The sequence below is a fragment of the Eptatretus burgeri genome, chromosome 14 (genome assembly GCF_056783735.1).
Source record: "Eptatretus burgeri isolate ZD-2024b chromosome 14, Ebu_testis_v1, whole genome shotgun sequence".
Lineage (NCBI taxonomy): Eukaryota > Metazoa > Chordata > Myxini > Myxiniformes > Myxinidae > Eptatretus > Eptatretus burgeri.
In genome coordinates, this window is record NC_140974.1 from 73504286 (window position 1) to 73524047 (window position 19762).

The window sequence follows — 19762 nt, forward strand, 5'->3', positions numbered from 1 at the left end:
CGAGGAGAGCTAAGTCCTCGTTTGAAGGTGAAGAAAGGGATAGCAGGGATTTGGCCAATATGGCACGAGAGGAAGTTTTGGATGTGCAATGAGAAGGGGAGCCAAACCCCGACATAGAGCCGGTCCAAAGATGGCAAAGAAAGAGTGTGGCGAAAGGAGAGAACGAGGGTGTCCCAATAAAAGAGAGGCAAGAACGATTCAGAGACTAGGACCAGGTGACTCAGGCACAGACAACGGGGAAAAGAATGGAAAAGGCGGATGATGGGCAGAAAGTCAACGGAGACATGAGGGAGATGAAGAGGGTGAAGATGATGATGAGCAGGGTAGGTAGAAAGAAGAGTTGGCCAACAAAATAGAAGAGCTAAAACTGATAAAACTAAGAGAGAGACCAAAACTCCATCGCATAGAAAACAACAAATGGACAAAAACCTGAGTGGGACGGACCATCCATTCAAGAAGAAAAATGATTTTGAAATCATCCACCTTGAAAGAAATCAATATCGTGTGTTTTGCAGCCGCATTGTTGATTCAAGAAAAAGTACCAGGCAAACAACACCAGAAGAGGAAAAAAATCAGGCCCCACAAATAGAAGCCAAATCCCACCATGGAAGGAGAGAGAGAGAGAGAGAGAGAGAGAGAGAGAGAGAGAGAGAGAGAGAGAGAGAGAGAGAGAGAGAGAGAGAGAGAGAGAGAGAGAGAGAGAGAGAGAGAGAGAGAGAGAGAGAGAGAGAGAGAGAGAGAGAAAGAAAGAAACTGAGGAAGGAAGTAGGTCAAGTACAACAGTTGAGGAAAGGAAACAGAAACCCAAAACTAAAGAAAATAATCCAAAGAATAAAAAACAAATACAAAATCGAAGACAAAGACCTCGAGTCCTTGGGTAGTGAGAACAAACTCAAAATAGAAATGATAGCAAAGAAGAAAAAACAAACTATGAAGAAGCAAGCAGCAGGAAAAACAAAATCACATGAGAAAACAAAACCGAAGAGGGACATACGTTTGGGGTGAAATTCCCAGAGTATAAACTCCCAAAGAAAAGGAACAACCATCAGAACTTACTGTGGTTACACAGAAAATAGAACAAGAGAGGAAAACAGAAACAGATGATATTTCATATTTAATCACAATAACAGAAACAGAAATTGGGAAACAGATTGGAGAACTGAATCTTGAAGCAAAATTAAAAAACCCCACAACAGGACCGGAGAACGACAAAAGGAAATGCTGCAGCAGCACCCGTAGAGAAAGATCAACTTGAAGTTACTAACTCAGATCAAATAGCACCTTTACAAACAAAACAAAAAAAAGAGAAACAAGGACAGATTACAATGAGGAAGAAAATAATTAAATGGACAACAGAATGAAGAGGAGGAAGATGAGGTTGACAATGAACAGCAAAGGCTAGAACCCTGTTCTTCATTGCACGGCCCACGAGCCACTGGCCGCCCCTGGTGGCCTAAAGTGCGGCCCCTGAAGTGTGGCTAATAATACACAAATGTGAAAACACCCCAACATCATCCGCCATAAATGCTATCAAACTGACCCAATATTTTCAAATGAGTGTTCCAAAGTGAAGCATGAAAGTAACACAACTAAATCAGAACATGGTTGCAGTGTATAAACAAGCTTGTAGCCCAGTGATCACAACGAATAAGAAGATGTAGAAGCAGGGCATAATAGCAGCCATTATGGAGTCCTGCAGGCAGTGTGGCGGCTCTCACACTGATGTCTTTTTGGCAAAAGTGCCCCCCCCTCTAAATAATAGTGAAGATCACTGGGCCAGATGAACTGACTAATAAAATAGAGGAAATAAAATTAATATCACGCAAGCAAAGACAGCATCAAGACTGGTGTTGGCTTAATGGTTAGGGTGGTGGGATCGAGATCCTAGGGTCCTGAGTTCAAATCCCGCTCAGCCGTTAAATTAATACTAGGTGGGGTTGACTCAGCCTGTCATCCTTCCGAGGTTGGCAAAACAAGTACCAGCTTGCTCGGATGATTGAGTCATTTGAATATCCTGCGTCGGAGTGGTGACCTGTCCAGGATTGTGCTCAATAGCCCAGGAGACTGCTGAGGCAGCACCAACGCTCTGTACAGTGTATGCTCCAAATGGATGGATGGAAAGACTGCATCTCCACCAAATAAACAACAATAAACAGTTGAAGATAAAAGTAAGGAGAATAAATCAAGCAGTTATTGAAATGCTTCCAAAATTAACGATGTGAGTTTTTCAGCAACACTATGTCCAAGAGAAAATGACAGGTAAACAACGACACAAAAATATATTTCTGATAACCTGACCAGAAACAAGACACTACCTTGGAAAGAGAGACTTCAGAAGCAGAGAAACTGACTGAGGGTGGATATGGGACAAATAGAACAATTTAAGAGGGAAAACAGAAGTCCAAAGCACATGAAAAAAAAAATCAGACAAATAAAAAAGAAATACAACATAGAAAACAAGAAAAAGAGCAATCAGAGATTGCAACCCCTCATCAGGACTTCTTTTGAGTGGTGTATCTTTGTAGGTTTTAGGGTAAATCAAACATGGCTGCCAAACCATGTCACCAATGACATCATATGTGTGAACCTTTTATTCCTCATGGACAGGTGGTCGGTCATACGTGTAAAGTTTCACCTCGATCTGTTCAGTCACTTCAGAGAAGAAGATTTTTGAAGGTTATTATTTTTTTTAAACAATATGGCTACTGAATCTCGTGACCAATAACTTCATGATTTTTTTTTCTGTGGACCATTTTATCCCTAGATGACCCTCAAAAATTTTCATACTGATGTGGCATTCTACATATGCAATTGTGATGTCATAATGTGGGCACCTATGACATCATAAAAAAATTATGCTCATTCCCCATGAGGAGTACTTTCTATGTGCCAAGTTTCAATTTTTTCCTTGGTGTGGTTTCAGATACAGAGGTCCAAATGTTTCCCATTTTTCCAACATGGCGGCCACACCACGTGACCTATGACACCATAATTATCATTAAAATGTTCTGCATGAGTACTCACACCTATGGTGAAAATTTCGTCTCAATCCGACAAGCGGTTGCAGAGAAAAACACGAAAGTTCTGTGTGGACAAACAAACAAACACATAAACAGACAGACAAACAAACAAGCACACAGACAGAGACAAACACAGACAAACAAACAAGCCGGTAGGCGGACATGGGTAGTCGACCACCTAATATAACCTGATGCGATGGGCCCGTTCGATCGGGAATGACCTGAGGATTAAGCACAAGAAAATTCATGATTCCAGCTTCAAGGGTTAACGCTGCAGATTGTTTTTTCGTTAAAATACCCCCACATTTAGAGGTTTTTCGGCCGTTGCTAGGCAACGGAGGGGTCCATAGCAACGGTTCTTTCTCACACATAACTAGGGCATACCATGAACCTACCAACCAAGTTTAATCGAAATCGCCATTGCATTAACGGAGCACTGGACAGAACAGACACATACAGACAAGCACAGACAGACAGACAAACATATCGATGGAAATACTGATAATAAGGGTTGAAAAAAAAAATCTCAATTTTTTTTTTCGACTTGATCGACTGCCCAACACAGACAGACAAACATATTGACGGAAATACTGATAATAAGGGGAGAAAAAAAATCTCAATTTTTTTTTCGACGAGATCGATGACCCAACAAACATATCGACGGAAATACTGATAAGGGTAGAAAAAAAAAATCTCGAAATTTTTTTTTTCGACTATATCGACGATGACCCAACATAGACAGAAATACTGAAAATAAGGGTAGAAAAAAACTCAAATTTTTTTTTCGACTCGATCGACTACCCAACACAGAGACAAACACATCGAGGGAAATACTGATAATAAGGGTAGAAAAAATCTCAATTTTTTTTTTTTTCGACTCGATCGACTACCCAACAAACACATCGACGGAAATACTGAAAATAAGGGTAGAAAAAAAAATCTCAAATATTTCATTTTTCGATGAGATAGACTACCCAACATATCGACGGAAATACTGATAACACTGAACAACAAATTTCAAAAAAATTTTTTACTGGAGATGTGTAAAGTGATTAAGACTAATTTGGGTACGCTGATTTCAAAAATCATAACCGTTTTGCTGTATCACGTCAGGATTTTCAGGAACAGAAATATTCCCATTGCCTAGAAGTCAGGATTTCAATGAAATTTACATATGTCTTTAACATGTCTATTTCGTACAATTGTTGTTAACTTGTGTTATATTTCTTTCTTTCAGATAAAGATGAGTAGGCATTCCTGTACCAATCATCCTGACAACTTCTGTTATGTCTGTGGTCGGTATACCAAAAAAGATCAACAGCGAAGTATATCTACAGCAGTGAAAATGAAGGCCGCCTACTTTCACTACTTCGGGTGTAAGGTGGGGGACCAAGAACAGAGCTGGGCACCACACATCTGCTGCACAAGCTGTCACACAACCTTGACTCAGTGGTTGGTGGGCAAGCGCGCGAGCATGCCATTTGCGGTGCCCATGATATGGCGTGAGCCGCAGAATCATCATGATGATTGTTATTTCTGCTGCACAAGCATCGCCGGCTTCAACAAGAAGACTAAAGGTCACATCAAGTACGATGACTGCGTCTCTGCTCGTAAACCTGTGCCTCATGATGACGAGAACCCCGTTCCAACACCTCCAGCTGATCAGAACATAGCTGTAAGCAGTGGTGAAGAGGATGGTGATGATGAACCTTTTGAACCCGACACTCAAGAATCACACCTTCTGAACCAGGGAGACTTAAATGATCTTGTAAGAGATCTCTCGCTGTCAAAGGCGAAGGCAGAGCTGCTTGGATCAAGGCTGCAGCAGTGGAATCTACTTGAACCTAACACCAAGATATCCTTGTTCAGAGCACGTCACAGAGACATGGCTGAGTTCTTTGAGATGGAAGACACGATGACATTCTACAGTGACATCAACGGTCTGTTGAAAGAACTTGGGTGTGATCACGATCCTGCAGACTGGCGCCTCTTCATCGACTCGGGGAAGAACAGCTTGAAGGCTGTTTTGCTCCACAATGGCAACGAGAAACCATCAGTCCCACTGGCTCACGCGTTCGGCATGACAGAGACCTATGAGACTATGCGGCAGCTGCTTGATTCCATCAAGTACAATGACTTCAACTGGCACATCTGCGGAGACTTGAAAGTGGTGGCGCTGTTGTTAGGGCTGCAGTCAGGCTACACGAAATACATGTGCTTCCTTTGTCTCTGGGATAGCAGAGACGACAAGAATCACTGGACGAAGAAAGATTGGGAAGAGCGAAAAGAGCATGTACCTGGTTGACACAACGTGAAGCATGTCGCCCTTGTCGACCCAGCCAAGGTTTTCCTTCCACCACTCCACATAAAGCTCGGCTTGATGAAAAGTTTTGTACGGGCAATGGATCTGAATGGGCGTGGGTTTTTATACCTCAAGGAAAAGTTTGGCAACACCTTGTCGGAGGCCAAGATCAAGGCTGGTGTCTTTGTTGGACCGCAAATCCGACAGATTATGAAGGACGAAACTTTTCCGACAACTCTAAACCCCAAAGAGCTGGCAGTGTGGAGGAGCTTCAAAGCTGTGACGGACAACTTCTTGGGGAACGAGCGCGCGGACAACTATGAAGAAATAGTGCAGCAGCTGCTGGAGTCCTTCAGGAAACTTGGCTCCAGGATGTCCCTGAAAATCCATTTCCTACACCAGCACCTGAACTTCTTCCCTGACAACTTGGGAGCAGTCTCGGACGAGCACGGCGAGCGATTCCACCAAGAGATTTCACTCATGGAGACGCGTTACCAAGGGCGGCACAACCCGAACATGATGGGCGATTTCTGCTGGTTCCTGCATCGTGAAACTGACACAGAGCAGCACAAACACAAAGCCAAATGCCTAAAGCATTTTTAATTCCATTCTAGTGGAGTTTTTCTGTAATTTCTATAATTTTGAAGCATTCATGATGAAATAAATGAATAAATGAATTTTTGTAAATTTCATTGAAATCCTGACTTCTAGGCAATGGGAATATTTCTGTTACTGAAAGTCCTGACGTGATACAGCAAAACGGTTATGATTTTTGAAATCAGCGTACCCAAATTAGTCTAAATCACTTTACACATCTCCAGTAAAAAAATTTTGTTGTTCAGTGTAATAAGGGTAGAAAAAAAAAATCTCAATTTTTTTTTTCGACGAGATCGAATACCCAACATATAGACAGAAATACTGACAAGGGTAGAAAAAAAAATCTCAAATAAATTTTTTTCGACGAGGTCGACTACCCAACACAGACAGACAAACATATCGACGGAAATACTGATAACAAGGGGAGAAAAAAAAATCTCAAAAAATTTTTTTTAGACTTGATCGACCCAACAAACATTTTTTTTTTCGACCCAACAAACATATCGACGGAAATACTGATAATAAGGGTAGAAAAAAAAAATCTCAAAATTTTTTTTTTTTCGACTACATGGACTACCCAACACATGGACAGACAAACATATCGACGGAAATACTGATAAGGTAGAAAAAAATCTCAAATTTTTTTTTCCCGACTAGATTGATGACCCAACAAACATATCGACGGAAATACTGATAATAAGGGTAGAAAAAAAATCTCAAATTTTCTTTTTTTTCGACGAGATCGACTACCCAACACAGACAGACAGACAAACATATCGATGGAAATGCTGATAATAAGGGTAGAAAAAAATCTCTTTTTTTTTTGACTAGATCGACTACCCAACAAACACATCAACGGAAATACTGATATGATAATAAGTGTAGAAAAAAAATCTCAAAATTTTGTTTTTTCGACTAGATCGACTACCCAACACACAGACAGACAAACAAGCCGGTAGGCGGACATGGGTAGTCGACTACCCAATAGAACCTGACGCGATGGGCCCATTCGATGGGGAATGACCTGAGGATTAAACACGAGAAAATTCATGATTCTAGCTTCAAGGGTTAATGCTGCATATTGTTTTTTCGTTAAAATACCCCCACATTGAGGTTTTTCAGCCGTTGCTAGGCAACGGAGGGGTCCATAGCAACGGTTCTTTCTCACACATAACTAGGACATACCATGAACCTACCATACCAGTTTCATGTATATCTGACTCATAGTCTCTGAGATACAACGAACTTCGTTTTTTTATTGTTTTCGACCAGGGTTCATTCAAAGTCCATCTCCTCCGACAGTTTTCATAGGATCCCGCTGGAAATTTTTGACAATATGGCTGAATGTACTGCCCCAGTCACTCGTGGCCCGATTTATGATTTTCGAAAAAATATTTTTTTATGATTTTTCAAAAATTTCAAAGACCCGTTGCTGGGCAACGGTGGTGTCCATACCAACAGTTCTCATTTGCACACAACTAGGTCATGGTATGAACCTACCAACCAAGTTTCATCAAAATCGCCATTGTATTAACGGAGCACTGGACCGAACAGAAAGACAAACATATCGACGGAAAAAGTGATAAGGGAAGAACAAATTTCATTTTCGACTGGATCGACTACCCAAAATATCGACGGAAATACTGATAAGGGAAGAAAAAAAAATCTCAAAATTTTTTTTTTCGACTGGATCGACTACCCAACAAATATAGACGGAAATACTGATAATAAGGGTAGAAAAAAAATCTGAAATTTTTTTTTTAGACAACATCGACGACCCAATACTTATGGATGTTTTTTTTTAATGCAGTAAATAAACTTTGGTACATCATGGGTGATGAAGGTTGTAGTCAAGTTTCATCGAAATTGCATGTGTAGTTTCTGAGAAAAAAGCAAATACCTATTTTGGGGAGCAGCCCCCATGTTGACCCCTTCAGGCCCGAAATACATATTTTTTGTATTTATGTGTATATATATATATATATATATATATATATATATATATATATATATATATATATATATATATATATATATGTATACGTGGCAAGCCGCAAGTGCAATGGATGCCTTTACGGGAGAGAAATTCGGATCAGGAAGGCTTCACGCCCCTTTTCCTCCGTCCAATGGGCGAGCGTCGGGCGGTATGGCCCCGCCTCCAAGCGCGATGTATGTGAATTCTTTACGGGAGAGAAATATATATATATATATATATATATATATATATATATATATATATATATATATATATATATATATATATATATATATATATATATAGTGTTACGGCTGTGGAAATTCGCAATACACCATAAAGGGTCCTCGGTGAGATATATCGATAAGTTCATGTGTAGTTAGCCCACACCTGTTGTTTCGAGGGAATATGTGTGATTCATCCGGGCTGCGACACTTTGAGTGAGCCATTTTTCTTTCTCTATTGTTATTTTGGACCATTAAGCCGCCAACAACTCAAACACCACCACCTTTGCCTCTTTACCTCCACAACTCCATCCCGCAAACATCGCTTCACCGCCATTCCCAAACGACGCCCGCCAACCACCAAACCACAACAGCAAACCCCCCACCACCTCCGCCTTTTTCCTTCCACAACCATCGACCCCACCACCAGTCAACACCGAACGTCGTACTGTCCGAAGCCGTTTGGTGATTGCTGCCAGACGCGGCAAGCCGCGAGTGCAATGGATGCCTTTACGGGAGAGAAATTCGGATCGGGAAGGCTTCACACCCCTTTTCCTCCGTCCAATGGGCAGCGTCGGGCGGTATGGCCCCGCCTCCAAGCGCGATGAATGTGAATTCTTTACGGGAGAGGAATTCGGATCAAAAGAGGCTCACGCCCCTTTTTGCCACACCAATGGCTGGACAGAGGGTGGCGTGGCCCCACCTCCAATCGCGTTTTGATCCTAAAATCTGCATACAGGCTCCTCCCCACCCCCCCCCCCCATCTATAAAAGACGCGAGTCTGTGTGAAACAGAGTTGTAGTGTGGGGGTCGCTCGTCTCGTCGCTGGGCTCGTCTCGTTGTTGGAATCGAGCCACCTTCGCTTTCACAATCGACTAAGCCAGCCAGCCATTCCCCTCGCTCGACCCTGAGCATCAACAATTTCCCCCCCATCCATGCTGAGATAGTGCCGGTAGCCCCGTTCATTCCCCACCCTAACCGTGGTGCCGACCCAACCGTGCTGGCGCGGAGCACGCCGGAGAGGGCTCACCGGCCACGCCAGGGGCACGGAGTCAGGGCGCAGCTGCGCGGACATTGCGGCTTGCCCGCCATCGCGTCACGAGGACGCGGGTAAGACATTTTCGGTCTCGTGAACCTGGCCGCTACTCCAGGTTCTGCGCACATTTGGTCCATGGACCCCGTCTACCTCCCTGCCTATGGGGAGGTCTTTCCTGTTTATTTTGAATGCATGATGTGGCGCCGAGTCTGGACAAGTATAATTGTTTAAGTGTTGTAAATAATTATAGTCGGTAGTAGTGCTTTTGCTTTGGTTGCATTTTCCTTTTTGCTTTTCTCACATTGATTGCATGGCTGTAGATACGTGCATGTGTGTAAAATAAAGGTGCTTGCTTGTTGAACTGTTTCCCGTTTCGTTGCGTCCTTTCCTCTGTTTGAAAGTTGTTGTTTTTTTGTATACCTTGTAGAGGCTCGTATGAGAGCTAACACACAACTCACAGCAAGGGGGCACGAGACAAGAGGGGCGGGAGTGGAAGGGACAAAACAGTGGGGAACAGACACATTAGGTGAACTGTGGAAGGGAGAGGGATGGGGATGGGACGGGGAACATGGCGAAGAGAAGATAGGCATTACAGGGACTTTCAGGAAGGAAAGCAGGGGAATTGAAGGAAGTGGGCTTGGGTGGATTATCGGGGGTAGAAAAGATCGAGGATTTGGATGGGGGAAGATAAGAGGTGGTGGTGAACAGGTGTTTTGAAAGCCTGGAGGGAAGAATGGGAACGAATAGAGTGAGGAAGTTTATTCCAAAGGCGGGAAAAAAGAGGAATGAAAGAGTGAAGATGAGCAGCAATTGGTGATTTTGGTAGTTTTACCAGAAGGGGGTTGTTGGCGGACCTTGAGCGCCCTGTGGAAATGTGGTGGGGACAAATTGCAGAGAGAGCAGGGGGGGGCAAGGCTGGAGAGGAGTCGTTAGAAGACAGAAAGACCACCGACCAACCTGCGGTGATTGAGTGAGAGGCCCAAAGACTCAGCTTCATTGCGGGAGATGCCGATGATCTTAAATGCCCTGGTTTCGACAGCGTGAATCCGAGAAAGGTGGGAGGCAGGAGCACCAGCCCAGAGGGGAGAGCAGTACTCCATCAGGCTACGGACCACAGCTTTGTAAGTGGTCAGGAGCTCAAGAGGGCCGAGGAGGGACTTTGCACGATGGAGGATTCCCAGTCGGCGACTGGCTTTTGAGGCAAGGTTGGAAATGTGACTTTCCCAGAAAAGGTCATGGCAGATAGTGAGACCCAGAAGCTTGAAAGAAAAGACTTCTTCCAGAGGATTGTTGAGAAAGTGGATGGGGGGGAGGTTCTAAACGGTCCTTTCGAAGAGACATAGTGAGAGTGTGAGATTTGTCCGGATTGAAAGACATGTTCCACGTGTTGGACCAGTTTGTGATTTTATCCAGATCTGCAGTGAGCGAAGAAGCTGCTGCTTGCCAGTCTGAGGGATGACAGATGATAGGGCAGAGGGTGGAGTCGTCGGCAAAGAGAAATAGAGGATTTTCCAGAGAGTCAGAGAGATCATTGATGAAAACCAGAAAAAGAACAGGGCCCAGAACGCTACCTTGAGGAACTCCAGCCTGCACAGGAAGAGGGGATGAAAGAACTCCATTTAGGGCCACACGTTGACTGCGACAGGAGAGGAAGTCTGCGAGCCATGAGTGGAGATGGCCTTGAATACCATGGGAAGAGAGTTTGGTGAGTAGGGCAGGGTGCCAGACTGTGTCAAAAGCACGTGATATGTCCAGGGATACGGCTCGGATTTCCTGTCTGGCATTGAGGACCTCCATCCATTGATGGGAGAGCAGAAGCAGCATATCCAGGGTAGAGTGACCTGGTCTGAAACCAAATTGATGATTGGAAATCAAGCCATTGGAGAAGAGGAAGGATTTAATGTCTGAAGCGATGATGGATTCCATAACCTTGCTGACGATTGGGAGAAGGCTGATTGGTTTGTAGTTACAGGGATCTGTTTTTGCACCTTTTTTATGCAGGGCAGTGATGTTTGCTGATTTCCAAGCAGATGGCAGATGACCTTGGGCAAATGAGAGGGTGAATATAACAGAGAGAGGTTGAGCAAGAGCAGAAGAGCAGGCTTTGAGGACACGTGGGCTGATGCCGTCTGGACCGGTTGCAGAATCTGACTCGAGGTTTGAAAGCAAGCTCTCCACCTTGTCAGGAGAAAAGGATACAGAGTCCAGGGACAGTTGGGTGCGACTGGGTAAGGTGGGTAGAGAAAGTGATGGGTTTAGGACACAAGATTTAGCTGCAAACACCGAGTTTAGACATTCAGCTTTATCACGTGTGGAATCAGCAGTGCGGCCATTTGAGGTAAGGGAGGGGATGGAGGGGGAACATACACCAGAAACAGATTTGATTAGACGCCACCAGGATTTTGAGGAGGGAGAGAGGTTTGAGAGTTCAGACTTGAGATGAGAAAGATGTTGTTTTCTGGCTCTCCTGATGGTAGATACACACTTGTTCCGAGCTTTGTGGAAGGAACTGAGATTGCCCTCAGTTGGGTTTGCTTTCCATGAAGCAAAGGCAAGTTGTTTCAGGACAACTGCCTCGCCACAAGCTTCAGTAAACCAAGGGCGGGAGGAAGGGTAAGACAACTGAACACGAGAGGGGATAAATCTGTGCATGAGGGAGAGCAAGTTTCTTTGAAAGAATTCCCAGGATGAGTTGATGTTTGAGAAAGTAGTGATAGGAGACCAGTCTGTCAGTTTGATGGCTGCTCGGAGACCCTGCCAGTCGGCTTGAGTGAAATGCCAGACTCGACGGCGGTGAGGTGGTTCTCTGATAACAGCCAGAGAGATGTCCACTTTGACAAGGACGTGGTCAGAAGAACCGATTGGAGCAAAGAAAGAGCAGCAGATATTGTCAGGGAAATTTGTCAAAATCAGATCCAGAAGAGATAGAGTACCATTGGTTGAGATCCGGGTCGGGAAGTTGACCGATTGAGTCAGTCCCAATGAGTCGCAGAAAGCTTTTTCTGAGGTGCCATGGCAGGTGAGAGAGGTACCCACACCGAGCCAGCTGGCGTGATGACAATTGAAATCACCACATAAGAGGAAGAGAGAGTTTGGATGAGAAGATAGAAGTTGGTCCTTGTTTTCGGATAGTGAGGTGTAGATGGAGTCATCACTGTTCGGTGGACGGTACAGTACACATATAAACATGAGGAGGGAGTGGAGGGGAAGCCGAAGCCAGAGGTATTCCTGGGGGTGTGGGGAGTGAGAGCAGTGCATGGAGAGTGAGGAATAGAGTCTTTGATGAAGAGAGCAACACCTCCACCAGGACGAGGCTCAGTATCTGTCATACCGTAAGAGGGAGTAACCAGGGAGAGATACTTGGGAGTCAGACACGTCTTGGGAGAGGAAAGTTTCTGTTCGGCAGATTATGTCTGGTTTGTCAGTGGCAACCTGTATGGAAAGATCTGAAAGGTTTGAGCGAAGGCCCCGGATATTTGAGGTCCACACTTTTAATGAAGAGGTAGGGGAGGAGGCTTTGGGTACAGGAGGTGGAGGGGGAGGGGGAGGGTAGGACAAGGGACGAGGGGGGAGGTAAGGAGGGTTGTTGAAAGAGTGTGGGGTACTGCAGAATAGCTCGGGGAGGGGGCCGAATGAGGAGGAGAAAAGGCTCTGTGGTGCTGGGGGAGAGGGGGACAAGAGACAAGGAAGAAGGAAGTTCAGGATTTGAGGAGGTGGAGTGAAGAGATGGAGGTGAGAGGGCAGTGGAGGGAGGCAGCTTGGTGGATGAGAGGGGGGGCAACTTTGAGAAGGATGAGTGAGGGGGATGAAAGGTGGGAGAAGGGTGAGGGGGAATTTTTGAGAGAGGTGAGAGGGAGGCTTGGAGGGAGAAGAGTGGGATGGTCGCTTTGAGAGTGAGAGTGAGGGGTGAGGGGGGTGAGTTGGCACTGAAGTTGGAAAAAAAGAATGGTTGATGGAAAGCGAACATTCATAGCAAACTGTGGTTTTTAAAAGTTTTAGGTCAGAGATGCGATTTAACACAATTCTTGATGGATGCAATAAAGGCGAATTCAGAGAATGGAGAGAAGAAGCGCTGTCATAGTTGGATTTTTTAGGCAAGGAATGAAGGAGAGGTCGAAATGAGAGCAGTCTGTTAAAATGGCAGAAGAGTCGTGCATTATGAAACAGTAAAGAGTACCACATGTGTGAGAGAGGAAGATGAAGCATTATAAAATCGTTTTTGTTGTTAATATTAATGTATGAGAGAGTTCAACAGATTTGGTCATGGAAGTGTAGAAAAAAAAAAATCGAGGAAGAAGATGAGGAGGAAGTTAAGAGGAAGAAGAAGAAGCAGAATCGGGAGAAGGTGAGCGTGTTGTTATTGTTGTTGGGTATTTTTTTTTTTTTTTTTTTGAGATAAGAAAGAGATTAGTTGGGAGAATGGGGGATGTTTGGAAAGTGGGGAGGATGAAAATTGAAGGTAATGGGGAGGATAGAAATTGAAGGTAATGGGGAGAAAAAACAAAAAAAAAGTTCCATCTTGCATCACGTAAGTGATTGATAGAGGGTTGAAACACCCGATAAGTAATCTGAACCGTCGAGGTCGACGATAACTCCGCTCGGTTATCCCTGCAGCACGGAACGAGCCGCTTAAGCGGTTCGTGTCCGAAGTCGACCTGCGGCGAGGTACGATCGCCCGGTCGACCACTCGCGCAGGTAATTAGGTAGGTCGAATTTGGCGAGCAACCCTATCCTGCGCGGGTGGGCAATTGGCACGATCGTGGTGAGGTTAAACCCCCACCCGTGACTGGCTCCTGGCGGTAGTTCCAGGAGGGTCACGACTGAATTGTCCGTTCCGGTGGGCGACGCGTCGCGATTCGAGTTACGTGGCCGATCGCACGCCGGACGGGCAAAAATTCGAAACAATGTATATATATATATATATATATATATATATATATATATATATATATATATATATATATATATATATATATTTGTTTTTATGATGTGAACAAACTTAGGTACACACCAGGTACTGAGGGTTGTGGTGAAGTTTTATCGAAATTGTGTGTGTGGTTTCAGAGAAGAAGTTGCAAATGTTTGTAGATGGACGGACGGACGGATGATATGCCATCCCATAAGCTCCCCCGGAACTACATTCCAGGTGAGCTAAAAAGCAACAGCTACAGGAAATGCATCCAATGACAACCGACGAAGAAAAAATTAGAAAACATCTCACAAAAGTGTTGAAATTCAAATGCCCAGGCCCGGATGGGATTCTGACCGTCTTGCTTAAGCAATTACATGTTCTCCATCCTCACTACGTTAAGCAATTACATTCTCTCCATCCTAACTATGCTCGAGCATTTAACGGACTCATCCAAGGGAAACAGCCATTGGATGAATAGTTCACAGAAGGTAGCACTCTTTTAATCTGCAAATCTGAAGAAACCCATCTTCCCAACATAGACCAATAAACATGCCTATCAACAACATACTAACTTTTAACAGATATAATCACTGATACAGTTTATGACCACCTCACTCAACAAGGAGCTTTGGAGGCAGAGCAGAAAGGATGTAAGAGAAGATGCCATGGAACAATAGACCATTTATTGTTAAACAAGACCATTCTCAAAAATTGCAAGATCCAACAAACCAACTTATCCACAGCTTGGATAGCCTACAGAAAAAAGCCTTTGATGGTGTCCCACATTCATGGATTATAAAATGCATGCAATTGTACAAAATTGACCCCCAGATAGTCTCACTGATTGAGAAAGCAATGACACTCTGGAACACAACTCTGATACTACCTCACATGGAAGAAAAGATTGAAATCCCAGAAGTAAAGAAACGACGTGGTATCTTAGAAGGTGACAGTCTTTCCCCCCTCCTGTTTTGTCTGGCTCTGGACCTACTGAGTAACCTCATCAATGAACAAGGACACGGATACGGATACAACATACAACATACAACATGTTGACATACAACAGGAAAATGACCAAAGAAACAGGGAAGGTGACACACTACGATACATGGATGATTTAAAGCTCTTCACAGCAAATGATGAAAAATTGACAGAACAGCTAAAACTAGTAAAATGCTTCTCTGAGGACATTCAAATGGACCTTTGACTAAATAAGTGTGTCAAGTGCACTTTTGTACAAGGTAAACCAACAAAAACAGATAACATAAAAATTGACCTTGAAACAACAATACAGCAGTTAGAAAACGAAGCATCACACAAATACCTCGGAGTAGAAGAGGGCCACCAAATATGTCACAAACAAATGCACAAAACAATCACCAAAGAATACTTGCGTATAACGAAGCTGATCCTGAAAACGTACCTCTCCCCAATAAATAAAATCAAAGCGACAAACCAACTCGTAGTACCAGTGTTCTGATATAACTGCAGAATTGTAAACTAGCCCCAATCAGAAATCATTAAGTTAGACATCAACACAAGAAAACTCCTCACCATCCACAAAATCCACTATCCAAAGTAAGAAACTTAACCTGTTAGCAAATTAATGGTTTCCTGACCCCATGGATCATCAGCTGGGCACCGTTCTTCCTCGAGGTTTCGATCCTTTCAGCCCAGATTTATTTTAATGTGCTTGTAGAAAACATGTACATGGCTACGTTGCTAATTCCATTAAAAAAAATAAAAATAAAACTTCACTACACTTTTGGAGTAAGTGACCTCACTCAACCTCAAAATGAAAGTCTTCAAGGTGATCAGACAAAAATGGCACCCTATTTTTTTCTGAAATTGTACATCCTTTAGTAATTGTATTTACGATGGGTGCTGAACATTGACATTCAGTCCCCACGAGATCTGATATTGTCACATGTCCCCTTTCACTATTTGTCTTTTCCCCCGCTTCCAGCGCGCTACGTCCTGCTCCATCTCCTGGGATAGTGTCACGTCACATGATGATAGCAATTTGCATTTTGAAGTCTGCATGATTTTGAAGATCTCAGCATACTTTGCTGTTTTAATCGAGGGAAATCCAAATTCCATGAGGAAACGAGGTCCAAAACGAGGCCAGGCCGGGGAGAAGCTCTGAAGAGGTTCAAATTGTTCATCATTTTGGAAAGCCATTACCTTGTAATGATGTCTATATCTTTTCATTGCATTGTATTAAATATTCTAGTGACTTGGACTCAACTTCACACCTTGGGTACCAGACTCGGACTCGAATTGCGTTAAACTGGTGAACAATGCCACATCTCGGCTACATTAAATGGTAACTAGGTCGACAGGTCTTGAGTTAAGGTCGTTTTGCTGTTATAGATGAAAGTTTATGTGAATGGAGTAACATTTTGATTGAGTTTGTATGAGTATAAATCCACAATAACTGGTATATCTCTTAAGAGGACTATGGTAACTATGGTATCAAAAAGGCAGACAAGGAATGCTTACCATTGGGCCCCTCTGTTTTGATCCAACCATGTTTGTGCTCCTGTAAAATGAACAACAATACGATTGGTAAATGGTCCAACAACTACCTTGTGGGCATTCCAAAGAATTGTCGAATTGATAGTCCGATACATGAATATCTGCATTTTTTTTACTGAAACCGCAAGTCTTTCATGCAGCATGTGGCCAACGCTGACATAAGCCTCATCAAGTTAAAATCCAACAGAATGCAAATAAAACATCCCGATCACTATATGCCAGTGTGAGCACATTAAAAACTGGACTGTGGAATTCAACCGAGCAGACGGCCACCGGAGAGACACATTGCAGGAGTATGGTGACAATGGTGGGAGGGGTGATGGAAGGCTGAAAGTACATTGCAAAGGAGGGACAGGCGATGGAAGCAGGCGCCATGGTGGTGCCACAATTTGCAAGTGAAAGGAAAATCGGGCTGGAGCATCTAATCGGCAGGAGGATGCATTGGCCAGCTGGCTGGGCACAGGAGAGAAATGGCTCGTAAACAGGGAGGAGGCTGATAGGTTGACAGAAACAACTCACATGCTCAATGCTCAGCAGGGAGGAGGGGGGCAATTAAAGATATGTAATGCAATGACAAGGGTGAGCGGCACACAAAATGGCTTCCGGTACCACAATAAAGACTCACAGCATGAACGATAGAGATGGCGACAAAATGCTCAGGAGTCTGGAAGTATCGGAGATTGATTAAACATTTCAGAGAACCATTGTCGTTTGTTTGGCTGAAAGCTTTCATATGTATAACTAACGATTGTGCTCAATAACAATGAAAAACATTCAGACAATGTTTTTTTTCCACCAAAACCTTAAATTCTGTTAAAAATACCAACCCTAACTGAAATGTATCACTCAAGGGCTCGTCCAATAAAGATGGGGCGTTTAATCACCGGGAAACACAAAAACTTCATGCAGGCGGCCATCTTTATACTCCAACTTCCGTCACCCCAGTTCCAGGGCCGAAACCCCACCAACAATAGGAGGGCCGTCTGCGAGTTATGTAAAGAATATGCTACACTCCTCCCTTAAACATGCACATCGAACACTCGTTCAAATGCACTCGAAATAAAAGGCGCACCAGTAAGCAACAATAAGGTTTTGCGAAGAAACATGGAGTTTATAAATCACAAACCCAGCATTCAAAATCTTCAACATCACCGATGATGTTCAACAGTTCATGTCAAAAATTCACAAATCAAAATGTCACTTTTCCCCCATTTTCTGGAACCACAAATGAAAACTAAACCGTCGACGCTTTCTTCACCACCTTGCAGGACCGTAGCAGTTTGCCTTCACACCATGGATGAAAAATCTTGTGAACGACAGTAAAACGGAATCTTCATTGAGAGTTAAATCCAAGTTAACTCTTCGGTGTATCCTGTTCACAAGTCCAGTCGATTCGGGGTTTTTTTGTTGAAAGAAGAACGACAGTGTTGGTTCTGTAGCGTTTCACACGTCACGGCGACAGTATCATCTTCCAGTGGTGTTACAGGTGGTGGTTCACATTCCTCCGCAGCAGGAACTCCCTGATGAAGTTGTTTGCGGGAGCCTTCTTCTGGAGCGTTTCCCTATGGAATGATATTTGTAGGCCTTTCCTGTGTATTCGCCTCAACGGATGGTTCTGATGGACCAGATATTTAACCGGTTAAATCAGGGGTTGACAGTCTCACGTGGTTCACGTGCCTCCGCACATTCTGGCCATCCAAGAGTTTCACAATGAGGAAAGAACCAAATTTCTCCACAAGTCCCTGCCAGAAATTACCACTACCGAAATTGAGCATATACACACAATCTCCCACATTAAAAAGTCTCTCCTTAGTGCGTCCGTCATGCTAGGACTTATGCTTCACTTGGACTCTGTGGACCTTCACAGACTGATATGGCTGTAACAGATCAAGGTAGGTCTTCAGCTGCCTTCCCATCAAAAGCTCTGATGGCATTCTCCCAGTAGTTGGGTGGGGTGTTCCGCGGTATTTCCAAAAGGAATCGGGCCACTTTCAACTCGATGCTATCCCGTTTGAGCTTTTTCATACCCACCCTTGAATGTTTGTACTTAACGTTCAGCCAACCCATTGGACCCTGGATGGTATGGTGCTGAGGTAGGGTAGGAGATTCCATTGATATCCAAAAACATTTGAAATACTGTACTGGTGAATCGTGGGCCATTATATGACACTAGAGTTGTGGGTAATCCACATGTAGCAAATGTGATTCTTAATTAGCAAAAGGTTGCTTCAGATGAGGTCGTTGTCATGGGATGCACATCGATCCACTTAGAATAAGCATCAGTATTGACGAGGAACATTTTGGCCCCAAGAGGTCTGGCATAGTCAATGTGTATCTGCTCCCGAGGTTTCAAGGGCCATTCCCTGAAACCATTGCAGTGGCAAACTGTACAGTGTACATTCGATATATAAATCGAGATTCGGCCACCAAACATAGCTCTGCGCAAACGGCATCATTCACACCATTCCTGGGTGTGCGTCATGGAGTATTTCCAGCACTTTATTTCTCCCTAATGGGGGCACGACAACCCTACTACCCCACAAGATCACACCATCTTTAATGCTCAGTTCCAATTTGTGCAGTGAATATGCCTGGACCTTTGTATCCATCGAGTCAGGCCATCCACTGGTTATGCAACGGCGCACGTGTGACAAAATCGAGTCATAATCTGTCCATTGACGAATTTCTTCAGCCAGTGCTGGTGAAGAAACTAGGAATTCCATGAGCACAGAATCTTCTACAGTGGGTACAAATTTGGGGCTTTCATTTAAAGGCAAGTGACTCGTGGCATTGGCATTCCCCCAATTCATTGCTTGGCTTGTACGTGAATGAGCAATCATAAGCTGACAGAATTAGTGCCCAGCATTGTATCCTTGAAGAAGCTAACACAGACACTCCTTTGGTAGCACTGAATAAGGTCTGCAGTGGCTTGTGGTCATTGGCGATTTCAAAATGCCGACCATATAGGTAGATACGAGAGGAATTTCTTTACTTCTTTATCCCCCCACCCAAAAAAAAACCACAGCTTTTGCAAAACTTTTTACCATCAATGTCAAAATCTGCTACCATTTGGTGGATTCCCATATTCCCAGAATTGACATTACACGTGGTATAAACTTCGTAAAAAAACTCCAACATTATTCTGAAGTTAATGATGT

At 43.8% G+C, this 19762-nt stretch overlaps 1 protein-coding gene across 7 annotated transcripts in view; it reads right to left on the bottom strand.

Annotated features, from left to right (window-relative positions):
• LOC147013621 (SH2 domain-containing protein 3C-like) overlaps positions 1–19762 on the bottom strand; it is a 175593-nt gene that overhangs the window by 71106 nt on the left and 84725 nt on the right. For all 7 annotated transcript variants that reach the window (XM_085855579.1, XM_085855583.1, XM_085855581.1 and 4 more), the window contains one exon: positions 16569–16608. In XM_085855579.1, the coding sequence (XP_085711705.1) occupies positions 16569–16608 (40 nt within the window). The remainder of the gene's footprint in view (positions 1–16568; positions 16609–19762) is intronic.